The following is a 16,030-nucleotide window of genomic DNA, read 5'->3' on the forward strand; positions in this document are numbered from 1 at the left end:
CCAGTTAGGAAACTTTTCTATTCACAGGGCCATTGGCCGGGCCCAATCAAAAATCGTATTCAGTGAAATTCTGATCAATATGGTATGAATTTGGTCTCAGCAAAAGTAGTTATCTAGGGGTGTCAAAGTTACCATGTAAAGGTCATTTCACAGTAAGAGTGTTCTCTAAATTTAACTCTTAAGTGACTAATGGGAACAGGGAGCAAGTAGTCTTTTATTACATAATATTGCTGACATTGTTGTCAAATAGTGAATTTTGTAATAAATTCAACTTTGATTTACGTGAAGTTTTGTCATTACTCTGTTAACATTTTTTCACAATAGTAAGGCAAACATGCAACCGATGCTATGAAAAGTCTTTTTTGCTCCGTCAGGGTGAGTCAAATTAGCTAACTGTTAACTGGCAATGTGTCATGACTAAAGAGTTTCATAGTTTGTACCTGATTGCAGTTGGTAGTACTTAGCATTCATAGTAAACTGCTGAGTGCCATGTGCTGTATATCTCTTACCAAGTACCAGTGAGGGGCTAAGGCTAATAAGAATGACCACTTCGGAGCAGAATGTACCTATATTCATAAGACTCAAGTCAACCTTTGAATAAAAAGCAATGTGTCTTTATGAATAATGACTTAATTCCCTCCAGAATTGTGTAGGTTGAGTGCAGAATCCAAACTCCTTTCCAACCCTGCTGTGTTACTACACAATATGTACATTGGTAATGGTCATTTGGGTAGATTTGGTGTGCCTATTATGTAACTAAAAATATAATTATTACTGTAAAAATTAAACCCATGATCTATTTTGTAAAGAATTGTCCCTGAGCAGTGTCTTAAGATTTAAAACATGTGCCCTACTACCTCTATCCATTGTTTTAGCATGGAAAAAAAAATAGAAATTTCCCATGATGTCTAGATATTGGATTGAATAAAAACTTGTTTTTGATTATTGTTGTGTTGCTCAATATTTGATAGGTACGCCTACTATTTCACATTCCCTGACTTCAGGGTTATCATTTTACATTTATCAACTTTAACTTGAGTATTACTTAACACAGAACACTTGCAAAGATATGAATCCTGTTTTGTGAAATCTTCATATTTTGAAGGTCTGACACATTTTCTTACATTTTGTTTGCGAAGAGAGTGAATAGAGTAAAATAAGAATGACCTGAGAAGAATTTCAGCAAGTGTGTAAAAGATTGGGCTGGCTTTGGATTTGAGTCTGGAAAACAAACATAAATTCAGCATTCGCTCCATGATATCTTGCTGTGTTTCTGCTTCCTGGAATATCCTGTAGTTAGAGGCGGAAGTGCACAAATTCTGTTAAAAAAAAAAAGTCTCATTACTTTGGTAGAGTAAGATAAGTAAGATAAAAGTCCCCCAATCATAATTCTACTTAAATAAAAGCACTGAAATATGTAGTAAGCTATTAACATTACTGTTATTGTAAGTAAAAACATGCTCAATACAATGCTTTTTAATGTCACTGCAAGGAAATATTTCACTGTATGGGCAAATAGAAAACAAAAAAACTGATCTTGGCATTTAAACTGTCAATTGAAAGTAAAATTATTGTTCTGAAACTGTCTGAGACTTAACAACACAATTATTATTATTATTATTATTTTCATTTTCTGGGTTTTATTTTCATAACTTAAACTCATGCATAGTCTGCCCTCGATATCTATGAATGGTATGCTGTAGGCTAGGCTCCTAAAAAAAAAAGTGAATTGGGGTTTTGTATTAAGGCAAGTGAGAAATTGGAAAAAGATTTAGTCAACCAAGTCAATAGAGGTTTGTATCAAGGGTTAGGGTCATGTAAATGGCTTAACACACTGAATCAGTTTCCCAAATATTGTCACTTCAAGGACGCCCAAATAAATAGGCTATAATTTAGGCTATATGACCTCATTTGATAAGATTTTGTCTGAGGGAGCCCCATCTGAGAATATTTTTGTTGTGTGGTATGATTTGTACAAAACTGTTTATACTGTTGCTGGGGACGGGCTATGATCAAAATCCTAACTTCAAATTAATAACATAATGAAAATAAACATTGTTCATTTTGCGGGGACCCCGTGGACTGGGATCCTACTTTGAGAATCACTGCACCTATGACACTTCCGTCGGAGGACGCATGCACGGCGCAGGCGTGTGTAGCAAACTAGCTAGCTAGCCTAGCAGTGCGCGTTGTTGTTTATTTTAAGGAGGCAGGTCGTGCGTCGCTCGCAGTGGGCAAGACCAATACAAGATGCTACACTGTGTTGTGTTAGCTAATTGGATTATTACACATGATATTTTCACCCCCTTTCACCCCGACCAAGCGCAAACTGCTGATAAGAACAAGGACAACTTTAAAACAGTACCGTGTATCTAAAATTGTGGCCTAACCTGGTTAGCTAGGTAACGTTAGTTAGCTAACTAGCACTTGCTAAGCTTAGCACGATCACTTCCAGTCAAAGCAACACTGCCACGCCAAGATGGACGAAGCCACAGTCGCAACGATCAAAGAGGATGGAGATGAAAACGAACCCGGCAAGTCAGACAAAAAATCCAAAAACAATGGCGGTACAACGGTCGATAACGGCATTGACAGTAAGTATCCTGCGTTGGTTAGCATTGCATTAACGATAACGTCGTTAGCATCATCGTCACACTGGTGGCTACCACCAGTGTGTGCACGCATAGTCACCTACAGTAACTTTAGCGCAGGCTGTTACTGTTGGACATTAGTGCCTGGTTGTGCAACCAGGCACTAATGCATTATGTTACCAACACGCTACCGTTTTAAAATGTATAGAATATAGGCTGCTCAAGCAAGTTCGCATTTAAGTTAAGTATGATTTAAGTTAACGTTAATCATTTAAGTATGACCAGAAATGAAAATAAGTAACATTGCTACTGTGCGTTCAAAATCAAATGCAAACATAATACATAATACATATTCAGTGACTATGTACTGCTTACTGTGCCCATTCAGTGCTGATTAAGTATGCTCTATGGTCACATTTAAGTATATTCAAAGAGTACATCTCATGACCAGGCCAAGTTGTGAAACCATACAGATGAATTATCCTATCTCCTATCTCATAAGTTAATATTAGGCAAGGCAAGGCAAACTTTATTTATATAGCACATTTCATACGCCAGGCAAATCCAATGTGCTTCATATAAAACAGAAACAATACATACAAATCCTCCTAAGCCAACTTGCTCAGGGCCACACACCACAACTATTTAAAATGGCATTTAAAAAAAGAAATAAAGAAAGAGATAAAATAGGTAAAACATAAATAAATGAAATAAGATAAATGAATAATAATAAAGATAATAACACCTGTTAACAGGTTAATATTAGGGTCTAGTTATCTAGCCAGCCAAGTGGCTAGCTGACTCCCACCATGTTAGTTGACTTAATCAGTAGTGCTGTTGTGAGTTTGTCATCAGGACTTAACTCTTGGAACACTGTTGCAAATTAAACTCTTTTTTTTTCTCTCCTGTCACAGAATGTGAGAATTAAATGTTATGAACTTATGAACTACAGTATATAATCATTTCATGGCTCAAATTCATACTTTTATAAAAAAAAAAAAGACCTCATTACACGATCAGCTGAAAAATACACAACTTAAATCCAACAAACTAATATACATAGATTAGCACTCTTAGAAATGATTAATTAAATTCTATCCAGTTCTCCCTGTGACAAGAGAGCTTGCAAAATAAAAGTAAATTATTACAAATTGGCTATTAAACAACAAAATATTTATTCTAAATACGTTATTAGCATTTTAATAATATCTGATGACATACGAGCCATTTAGTGAAATAGATATTGTCTACTTACATTTGAAGTTGTTTGACACTGTCTAGCAGCAGTGCATTATGGGCATTATGGGGTAGCCTATCTTTAATAACATTGGCAACTCACTCAGAAATACCCGTATCCAGGCACTTCTCACGTACACAAAATCAACCTACTATGCAATGTAAAGGCACTACATACTCATTTTACGTCAAGCTTTGTATGTTAAATGGACAGTACACCGTTTCAAACACACCCCAGGATAGTCAATGTTATGCTATGCAATGCTTGACTAAAGATCATGAGGATATAAGTATAGCAACTTACATTTGTTATACCAAAGTGAAATATTGCGTGATAATGAGAGGTAGCACTGCTTTGCACAGGAATGTGTCTCATATTTTGTATCTATAACAATGAATAGTAAGATAAACATAAGTGTGTTCTGTGTAAGAACTGAATACGTGAGTGTCTTACTGTAGGCAAGTCAGCATTACCTCTATGGCCTCAGATGAATTTTTGGTAACATGCATCATAAGTCCATATGAATGTAACGGTGGTGGTGCATCTGTTTTTGGGATTATTAGCAATGGCAGAAATGGCACGCTGACACATTAGTCAGAAAAATTCAATTTTTCTAGAGGCTTTCTTGTCCTTGTCCTAATTTTGGGCAGCCTCTACACTACAGTCTAAAGTTCCAATCTTTCAAGAAAGAAGTACAAATCATCATTAAGCCCCTATGACAATGAAAATAGCTCAAATTAGCATGCAGCGGTTTGTACTTCATTTTTCAACCATCAGTATCATTACTCTTTCAGTGCACAGAAACTAATTTGTTCAGCGCAGGTGCTTTAAGAACCCTCTCATTCAGTACTTCAAAGACACATGGGAATCGTTTTGGTAATAGTAATCTGGCATGTTGCTTTATGAACATGGACATTTTTAATGTAATTTTATACTCTTAAATGAGGGTTGAGGTCTGTTCACTTTCAATTCAATCAGGCCAGAGTGTAGGGGTTAGGGGTTTGGATTTTGAAATAAATCCACACTTGTATTCAAACCCAACCCTGCTTGAATATTGTAAAAATCATGACATAAACATTAACATCTTTGACAGTCAAGTGGAAAGGATAAACACTGAGTGCCAATATAAATTTTCCAACTGTTGCCATTTTATCAAATATGTGAAGGGGTTATTAAATTCACAATTTACCTTTTTGTCATAGCTTGGATCAGAAAAGGCTAGAAATCTGGAATTTTGAGATGCACAAAGTTGTACTGGTTTATTGCCTATGACTTTCTTCATTTGCCACATACCTCTTAATACCAGCCTGTGCCTTGAAGTAAGCTTATGCCATTCGATTAGATTTTTTTTTTTTCCCCACATAACCTTGACACTGAGCAATAACAAGAGTGTACAGAGCATTTTGTTGCTGTATGCCTAATGGAAAATAAAACACATTCCACAAGTAGCCTGTAATATTTCAAATAACCTCAAAATTGAACTTATAGGTTAGGTTATTTGGTTCAAGTATGTGCTGGACCATCTGGAATAACACTGAATGTGTTTATTTTTTACGAGTACTGTTATATCCCTAGAAGCCTATTTTCTGATCATCTTCATAACAGTTTTGGACAGCCTTTCGCAAGTCTCTAAACTGCTTTTTTGTGCGATATATCTTCATCTTTATGACCAGTACAATGTAAACAGTAGCTGACTTGTATTCTCTCTTAATTAGACGGAGAGAGAGAAATAGCAGTACACCACAGTAACTGTGTGGCTTGTATGAAACATAATTTTAAGATGATATAAAATAAAGATTGATTTGCACCTGCACATTTGTGTTTTCATTTCTCCTTTTCTCTGGCAACAGGAGTGGCCCTGACCTCCCATTTTCCCCTTTCTATTTTTAGGGGATGGGCTTTTCTGGTGTGAGGATTGTGGAGAAACCTTCAGAGAGGAGGCAGCCTACTTGGAGCATCGCCATCAGCACACCCAAGACAACTCCAGAGTGTATTTAGACCCCCAGTTGGATGGCTTACATGATGAAGAAAAAGATGGTCAACGAACTCAGTTTTGTGCTTTATGTTCACTCTCATTTGTTGAATCAAGTGAATTCCACTCGCACATGGTAAAGAACCATGGTCAGGCTCCCCAAAAGCAGTCTGTTGCTCAAATGAATTCTGGTGTGACGAAGCAGCACATCTATGAATGTGCAGACTGTGGAAAATCTTATGGTGTGATTGGACACTTTCTCAACCATCAGCGCTCACACAGGCAAGCCTCTAAATCAGTTTTTCATGAGCTTGAGCACTTGAAAAAGAAGTCATTTCAGTGCGAGTCTTGTGGGCGGAGTTATTCTCGTGCATCAGCTCTTGATGCCCACCGTCGCTGTCATGAGGGAAAATTAATAAAGTCACGAAACAGGGGTTCAGGAGATGCAGTTCACACTGAGGAGCCAATAGTGGAAAGCGAGCACAGTGAAAACCAGACAGATGATGCTCCTGAAAAACTTTTTAAGTGTTCATGTGGAAAAGCCTTTACTGCCATGTTACGCCTGAAAACACACCAGCGATTTAGCCGTAACAGCCAATGCTCACCAGAACAGATGAAAGAAAAACCAAAGAAAAGCTTTTACTGCAATGAGTGTAAAAAGACTTTCAATGGCCATATTGCCCTCTTCAACCATCAGCGATGGCATGCCAATCATTCAGATGATGATGCAAAAAAGTTCCCATGTGAGGAGTGTGGAAAAGTATTTATGACTCTGACATTCTACTACAAGCATCAGCGTCTGGCACACAGTGAAGAGACCCCAGCAAAGTCATTCCTTCACCAAGTATGTCAGCTACAGAAGAAGGCTTTTGAATGTAAGGATTGTGGGCTGAAGTTTTCCAGGGCTTCTGCACTTCACTCCCATCAGCTTCATCACACTGATGTCTTCAGAGACACAGAGAAGGAGGCTCAGCCAACCTCTCCACTACCTCAACATAAGTCCTTGGAAGGCAAAAGGGAAGAGACCCAGCACTTGGCAGAAGAAGCTGATTCACAGGACATGCTTAATACCACCATGGCTAAAGAAGACTCCTATGTAAATGAGATTGATGAAGATGCTGAGAGTTATGAAACTGGGGATTTCAATGTAGAGGTTATCAGTGCAAGTGAATCTGATGAAGATGAGCCCCTCCAAGACCCAAATCCTGATCTTGAGCTGCTGTGTGAATCAGATCAGGAGGTAAAAGACGAGATTGAAACTGAGGTTTCCCCCAGTAGTCTTGTTTTGAAACCAGAAATGGATCTGAAAATTGTACAAATTGACTTTGAACACGTTGAAGACCAGGGCACACTGGAAACGATGGAAGTTGAAGATAAAATGACACTCGAAAGATTTGACTGTCCGGAGTGTTACCGCTGGTTTTCTAGTGCTTCATCATTGCGCGTTCATAGAATGTGGCATGGACTTCATAAGAAAAAACAGCAGACTCGAGGTCAGCCCACAACCATTTATACATGTGATATCTGTGGCCATGAAACCAGTAGCCATGCAACACACTACAATCACATACAAAAACACAAGGATCGAAAACCATACAAGAATGTAATGTACCAGGCTGCAGGATTAGAGAAGAAAAGTTTCAAGTGTGATGAGTGTGGTAAATGTTTCTCACGAATGTCTGCCTTGATCTCTCATCAGTTGCACCACCCTAAAAGAAAACCATACTCATGTCCAGATTGCATGATGTCTTACTCGCATGCAGGTAGCTTGCATAACCATAGGAAAAACTGCCCTGCTCAAAAGAAAGATAATGATATTTCAGACAGTAAAAAAGTGTTCAATCCGAAGAAAACCCTTCTAGGCCCAAAGATTTATCATTGCGAACAATGTGGAAAGGGTTTTTGGTCTTTAGGAGCTTACTCCCACCACAAGCAAAGTCAAACTCAGTGTGCAGACTTGAGGCAAAGGAAAGGTCTTGCAGCATCTTTGCACTCTGTTAATGGACATCCACGCTCCAGTGTTAAGGTTGCATGTCCAGTTTGTGGTAGGAAATTCCGTCACAGGGGCATAATGAAATTGCATATGCGGAAACATGAAAATGGAAATCACAAATGTGAACTCTGTAGCAGGTCTTTCCGTCTATTCTCCAGCCTCCTCAGACACCAGGTTGTGCATACTGTGCAATTACTCCCACCCCCCATTAAGTCTTTTCAGCATCAAGTTGAACAGGTGAAAAAGAACACATACAGCTGTCCTGACTGTGGAAAGCTGTTTTCACGGGCCAAAGCTCTTCAGTTTCACATGAAAAGCCATGGTTATGAGACTGGGTACTCACCTTCATCACCAAGGTCCTCTGTCGTGCTAGAGGAGCGGCAGTGCTCAACATGCCTTGCACATTTCAACACAAAGTCCTCCTTACGGGCTCATCAAAAACTTTGCATCAAAAGAGACAGTCAAGCACTTGATGGTGTTGCAGAACCCTCGGAAAATAATGATACTCTTAAATGGCCCAAGGGCAACATGGATGTCAACAGAAAAGGAGTCTGTGAAGGAGTGACAATGGATGCTGAAATTAAGAATGAAATGGACACTGGGGAGCTAAACATGAAAAACCACATGGATGTGTGCAACTTGGAAAACTCAAGTGCAACTGATTTGAAATACAAATGCAAAGAGTGTGAGAGAAGCTTTTCTGTGGTTGGTGCTTTGAATTTTCACAAAAGAATTCATCTCCAAGGTCACAAATCAAAGGCAAAAACAAAATTACCAGTGTCTGTAATACTGAAGAAACCTAAACAGGAAGTACCAAGCAAAGGATCATTTTACTGTTCAGAATGTGGGAGACGATTCATCTCCAACTCAGCCCTTGGTTCTCACAAAAGATGGCACACAGAGAAGAAATTTCCTGTCTCTTTAGTAAAAGATGATGATTTGAACTCTGTTACACACAAGACAGAAGCTGAAGGACATTTTCAGTGCAACAAATGTGGCAAGCAATTCTTCCATCTGTGCGTTCTCCAGCGCCACCAGTTGTATAATCCCCTGTGTCAAATCAAGACTGAACCAGAGCCTAATTCAAACAAAAGTGTGGAGAGCAGCGACAAATCACCGCAGCCAGAATTTTCATGTCCAGAATGCAACGAAACATTTGTGCGAGGTTCACTTTTAGCAGCCCATTATGAAAGTGAGCACAGCAGCGCTTTGGAGTCTGCTGACCGATCCCAGCTCACATCAACAGACCAGGCCCCAGAACAAGCTGATGTCAAACTCAGTGGCAGTGATCTCATCTCATCGAAGAAACTAAAATCAAAAGCTCACCAGTGTCCTCTGTGCTCTATGGCTTTCGCTAAAGTCAGAGGCTTGCGTGCCCACAAATGGCAGGCCCACTCAAAGAGCTCAAAAGGCAAGAGTAAAGTTTCTTCAAGTGCAAGTAAAGATTCTGCTGCCTTGACCAGTGAGGTTAATAAGAAAGAAGATGTTTCTACGGTAAACGACAATGCTACAGTGATGAGCAAATACATTGCTGCAAAGAAAAATAGCACTACTGGCAATGGAAGGAAGAAAAGCAGATTAGACCTCCCACCTTTGAAATCTGTCCCCTGCCTTGACTGTGGGAAGCAGTGCAGCTCTGCCAGTGCACTCCTCAATCACAGAAAGGTTTGCCTAGAGCATAAACAGGAGCCTAAGCAGGAGATGCAACCTCCTGAAGCCGTGGCTGATGTGCCCCCACCACTTGGCCGCCAGGCAGAGCATATAGCCAAATGCCTCTTCAAGTGTGATAAGTGTGGGAAAGCTTTCCAAACAGAGGAACAACTGGGAATCCATAAGACTCAGGCAAAGAGCCGGCCTTACTGTTGTGCCCTCTGCTGCCATGGCTATTGGACTGAGACTCAACTCCAGCAACACCTTGCCTGGCATGATGAGGTACGTTGTCGTCTCCCAATTGAGCTTCGTTATAGGCTCAGTGCTGCTATGACTTCAAGACTTCCAAAACCTAACATCCCCTCTGCCGACAAGAGGGGGAACTCCTCTCCATCTGATACGCTTAACCCATCCAGTCGGTCACAAAGTAGCCACAAGTGCCAACATTGTGGCAAAGCCTTTCTTTCACCAACTGCATTACAAAAGCATGAAGCTCAGCACAGTAACGATGACTCATATTGTTGCTCTATTTGCCCCAGGACCTTCAGTGAGATTCAGGAACTGATCGATCATCACCAGGAATGTATAGGTGATTACAAACGGCAGAGTGATGCCCCTGCTGCTGTCTCATCAGGAGATACCAATGGCCTTACTTGTCTTGAATGTGGAACATCTTTCTGTCAAGAAATTGAGTTGCACCAGCACTATATTGAACATGCCCGTGGAGCATATTAAACTAACTGAACAGAACTAAAATGAAGACACATTAGATTGTTGAAAAGGGTTCGTGGTTGCCATACTACTTCAGTGTTAAGCAAATTTCTTTGTTGGACCTTTGTTGCATTTAGGTTAATCAGACCAGAGAGAAATCAACTTGTTTTCAGTAGTTTTTCTATATTATTTGAGACTTAATATTTTAAAATAAAAGCAGTTCCTTAGGTCATTTCCTTATTCTCAGGCTCTCCTTTACACTGGAATAGTATATGTACAAATGTTGAAAGAAATAACACCTTTTATTAATTTCTTTACTTGATTGAAAACTGTTCTGCTAAAATGTTGCAAGTGTATAGTTTCAAGAAAATATTTAACTTTGCCCCTTTTTGAACAAGCTGTCAAGAATTTCAGTCGAACCTTGTTAATCCGAAAACCTCAGGGATTATTTTGACCAGTAAAATGTCAAGATGACTGAATTGGGCATTTCATATTCAAACATATCAAAAAAGAAACATTTATGCATGTATGTGTCTATGCGCATGTAATCCAAAATGCCCCAAACAATGAAATGTGTTGTTGAAACACTTAAATGCTTAATGAGGAAGAAGGAAGGAACAATTCTGCACAACTAATATATTGTCCTTTTGCTACAGTCAGTTCAAATACCTGAGGTTTGGATGAACAGGGTTCTATCGTATATGTAAGTAGAGAAAAGATGCAGAGCAGATGTCTCAAATCAATAACATGCACTTCACTTTTTTATAAACTCTGAATTGGTCAAATAATTGACTAATGTTGAACCTTACAGTCAGTTATTGCCATAAAACTTACATTTTCATTATCAAATTACCATTATGTTGTGCATTAACTGATTTACAAGCTTTCATGTAAGTTCCTTTTCAATGTTACTTTTCTATGTTGTGAAGAAGCTATCCTTACTAAAATATATTTAGGTAGCACTTAAGTTCATGTAGGTTGTTAGTCAGTTGTACCATTGATTTTGTGAAAAATAATAATTAGTATTGTAAAAGCACTGTTCCAATCCGATTTTAATTTATGAACATGACCAATCTCTATACCCTTTGACTACAAGTTTAACTTGGTGTTTCTGCAATGAAGAAAACGTTCTCTACAATTAAATTGAACCATTTTTGTGTGAATTGTGTTGTGTGAGTAATTTGTGAAGCCATCTCAGTGGATGTGTATGTTTTTGGAATCATTATTTAGTCTAGTTTGTAGTAGTTATTTCTATTTCCTGGTTGTCACTCATCTTCCGACTAATGAATTAGTCTGTAGTCATGTTAAATAATTTACTGATAACGTTGTAGGCTACGTACTGCACTTATTGTGAGGGCATGTTGATTACAGCTATTGAACATGAAATGCAACTGACATGAAATACAACCATTGACCAGAAAGGCATACGCAATAATTTATAACCAAAACTATCAATCTCTATTGGCTGTGTCTTCAACGCATTTTTTTAAGATCCTTTTCTTGATCTTTCCTTGATCACCGCACAACATCAATGAATGTTTTAACCAGCTTTTTAGGCAGCACATACTATGGATGACAGTTATTCTATTTAGCTTTTCAGCCATACATCTAAAATGATAAAAGCTATAGCTATAGTTTATAAGTGTAGAGAGGTTTATTCTTGTGTTGGTGTACTGATCCCATCTATGAACGAAGAGAACAGCTGCAACTCAGTCTTGTAAGTTTGTGTGTTGTGTTTCCTGCTGCTCTTAATTATTGTTTCCAGTAGTGATCAGGTTTTTTCTACCTGGTACCAAAATGCAAAATGTCCATGAGGCTGTTTACAACATTATATAGAGAAGACAATAATGATTTGTTCCACAGTACTGATAAAATGACAATATGGGTGTTAATCATTTAGTTTATATACTCACTAACAAAATACATAATTTAAAATGCTAAATTATTTTCCAGTACTGAATGAATGACACTACAGGGGAAACATACATGCATATAGATAATTGGCCTGTGGAGTTCAATTGCAGTAGACTAATTGGCACAAGATTTGCTTTACAGTGTTTGTAAAATTTCTGATTTAATGTTGTTTTTTGGTTCCTTTTTTGTTCTTTTGTAGCAAAGCAGTGCAGCATGACATGCCAGGATTGTGGACTGGAGTTTACATGCTGGAAGGTTTTCAAGACCCACCTGTGCAGGCATGAGAAGGAAGAGACCAGACGATTGAGTAAAAAAAAGAAAGGTTGAGACTGAACAGAACAGCAGTCCAGAAGACTTGGTCTTTGAAAGTGTAAAAGATGGAGAAAACAGTGATGTAGATGATGTTGACATTTAGCGCAATTCATTGCAAATAAACCCCTCAGACTCAGTCCAAGGTTTTGGAGTTGCCATGGCCTCAGTGGAGGAGAAACCAAGCTTCAGCGCCTCTCGGAAGGTTTATGTTTGCTCGAACTGTGGGAAGGTTTACTCTTATCCAGAGTCCGTCAGAAACCACCAAAAGATGCATGAAAACCAGGTTAGCAAAAACAGAAGCCATGAGAGTTGCAAAGGAGCTGCATTGGCATTTGAGGGATGAGTATTTAAGGCTCACATAAAGACAAAGTATTTGGTATTTTCTAATGCTGGTGCCTTCTTTGCCCTTGATGCCTCTCTGTCATTGAAACTAAATGTACTGGGCATGTTTCTCATTTCTCAATTTCTTTCCCAGTTAAAGGTTAAAGTTAAACTGTTAAAGATTCATGGTTGGGGTGAAAAACAAAAAAACGAGAGAGAGGGTTAACAATTAGGCTACTGTATTTGCAACTGTGGCAAGAATTCCTCTTGGTGAATTTGAGAAATGTTCCACATAACCAACAATCAAATTTTGACGTCAAGTACTGTTATGCTAAATTTCCTGAGACTGTCCTCGGTCAGATTATATTGATATGGATTTTTCAGGTGGTAATATACAAATAATCCTTGTAAGACACATTGAAGATCTACAACAAAGTAAGCCTCAACAATTCTTGTGTGATGTTGTAAAACAAATAGGTTACTGAATGTATAGCCTCCTGTTAGTTTTTTTATCCAACCATACTTAAACTAAGATGAAAAACATGGTCATGAACTCAAATACAAATTAGATTTTTGGAATAAAAAACTTGTCAACTTGTAAAACTAACTAGGCTAAAATAAACTATGCCTGAAATGTTTGTAGTCTTTGTCTTTGTTTATGTGCAGGGTAAAAATGAATGAATTTTAGGCCACACATTTTTGGTTATTTTAACTACGCCATGAGATGCCACTATCCTGTAGAACGACTTGTTTGGCCCTCATACACCATTTGTTCTTGGAGGAAGTGCCAGTGTTCACTGTTTGCACAACCCATGTTGAATATACATGCCAGTCCTGAATTCAGATTACTGTTGAGTCTGCGAGTGTGTTTAATCTGTGCAGCAAGAATCCAAGTTGGTCCCAAGTTGAGGTTAGTTGAGGATGTATTGAAATATTTATGTTATTAATTTTTATGAATTTATGATTTGTTGTTTATTACACGATACATCTTGAAAACGTACAAAATACCTGTTCTGAACTTCTGTCATTATACCTTTAAAAAATAACTTTACTAAAACTAGAACTGAAACTTGATAACTAAAAACTAACTAAACTAAAACAAAAAAAGACAAAATGAACAAAAAACTAAAACTATAAACACTGAAAACTAAAACTAAACTGAAATGTAAATGTAAACTATAGAAAAATAAAAACTAATGAGAAATCTCAAACTATAATAACCCTGCCTACCCCTTCACAATCTTGTCTAGAATAAAGCTTTATCTTTAATTCTATGTGACTTATTAGACAGACTTATTTTTTTCTCTCTGTAATAAGCTGCAACAATAAAAGTTTGCATACAGCTCTATGGTTACTTTTGTTCATACTGGTCAGTAGGCTGGTTTAATTGACTGGAATCAGTAGTGAGCTGGTAAGCTGTGCAGTGCAGTGGATGCTCACATAGTAAATCTATAGTCAGTTCACAGGAGGTTTTTCTGTAATGATGGCATGTCACAGTGGGGGAATCTCTCTCAAGCAGCTGAACTGTGGAGGATCCTACAATATGTTGCAACAGTACCACCAACTGGCCAATACACTTTCTGTTTCTCAGGCCTCAGGACAGACCAAGGACCATTCACTTTCAGTTCAGTCTATTCAGGGAGTGGATTTTTCTCAAAATTTTAATATGATAGATTAAAAGTATTTATCAATGGGAATGTTATTTTATCCAGTCCAGTCTGTAAGACATTGACTGCTCCACTATCAGTAATTGAATTGCTGTTGTAATTGATATCCTTTTCTGAAAGGTGGTGAAACCCTGTGATTATCTGGTGTTGATCTGCTGTTGATGCATGCACATCAACTGTGTGTTCCAGATACTCAGGCTTAGTGGATTAGTTTATTCTCTCTTTTTTTTCAGCTTTGCATGAGGACATCACACCTGGCTGGTAAAGAAGAGTCAGTGGATGATGGGATGAAGAAATCTCACATGCTGACTTAACCAACAGTTCAAATAACACCTCTGAGTCTACATCTTGCAGATATAGCCTAATGAATAACACATTCCTGTTCCTTTGTCAGTAAAATTGATGTCATGTCTAAACGCATCAAAGTCGTAGGTTAGAGTAAAATCAGTATTTGAAAAATGTAAAAACTCCAAAAGGGTAGTAATCTGTGTCAAAGGATTTTCTTGTGACTGATATGACATGGTATACTGAGGCAAGCAAAACAGGGTGTCATCTTCATGCCAATTGTTGTGCCAGAAATCTAAAGATAAGGAACATAATTGAAAAAGAAAAAAAAATGACAAGTAAAGTTGAAGATTTAAGTGTAGTTCTACTGACACACTTCCAGTTCTACACATGACAACATCTTGGTCAGCTCTTTGAGGAACAACAGGTATCTTTAATGCAAGACATACATTGGGCACAAAATCTTTAATATCATGGTATTTAATAATGAAAAATTATAATTCTGGTGGTAAAATACATAAAATGGGATAATTTAACTATAAAGGAGTGATTTGTTATCTGTTGTGTCTGTTTTGATTGCATTGTATGAGCAGTTCTCCCCTGTCCATTTTGTGACACATAAATAATAACTAATATAGTTGGCCAATAGAGTAGACTTTCCATAATATGTTTTTATCCTGTTTTCATAAATCAGATGCATACACTGTGTCTCTTAGAAAGAAACATTTTTGTAAGGTTTGAATCTCACACTCGATGAACATCTGTACATTTCTGTAGCTTATTTTTGTGCATACATTCTCTAGAATATTATGTAGGCTGCATTTGGTGCACATTTGTACAGGGCCTTGCTTGCACATTTATTTTTTATATTGTCACATTCTGTTTACCCCCATCTGTGTGTTAATGTTAATAGTTAATAGTAGTAGTAGTAGTAGTAGTAAATAGTAGCCTACATTTGAACAGTTGCTTTTGCACACCCTGCACATATGCCCTTGAATTAAGTCTTGAGTTAGGCTATGTCTGTGTAAATCGGGTAACTGCATACATCCTTGTATCTGAAAATGTCTTTGTTGCAAGCCTAGCATGCTGCTTATCCTCTTTAATTTATTGTAGCCTATTATATTTATTTAGCGCTATTATACTGCGCTATCATCCTACTCCCTGTTTTTGATTAGATTCTGTTGCTGCAAGAATGCAACTTCCCCACGGGGATCATTAAAGTTTAATGTTATCTCATCTCATGAATGAAAAATGTTGACCGACCCAGAAAAACTACAACTTCCGTGACTGCCGCACTCCTCGTTAGACAGTGACGTCATGATGTCTGCTGCTGGACTATGTCGGCTTTGTGCGAAACGACGCGGAGATGTTTGGGCG

General features: G+C 38.0%; 1 protein-coding gene across 1 annotated transcript; it reads left to right on the forward strand.

Annotated features, from left to right (window-relative positions):
* Positions 1–2,252: 2,252 nt before the first annotated feature.
* LOC139646023 (zinc finger protein 845) lies at positions 2,253–11,081 on the forward strand. Its single transcript, XM_071521919.1, has 3 exons — positions 2,253–2,594; positions 5,719–9,278; positions 9,333–11,081. Exons 1-3 carry the CDS (start codon positions 2,480–2,482, stop codon positions 10,176–10,178), a joined length of 4,521 nt encoding a protein of 1,506 aa, XP_071378020.1. The 5' UTR covers positions 2,253–2,479; the 3' UTR covers positions 10,179–11,081.
* The last annotated feature ends 4,949 nt before the right edge of the window (positions 11,082–16,030 follow it).

Source organism: Centroberyx affinis, unplaced genomic scaffold (genome assembly GCF_046629955.1).
Source record: "Centroberyx affinis isolate AG114_WGS23_722 - 3 ecotype Tasmania unplaced genomic scaffold, CSIRO-AGI_Caff_v1 ptg000942l_1, whole genome shotgun sequence".
NCBI classification, from domain to species: domain Eukaryota; kingdom Metazoa; phylum Chordata; class Actinopteri; order Beryciformes; family Berycidae; genus Centroberyx; species Centroberyx affinis.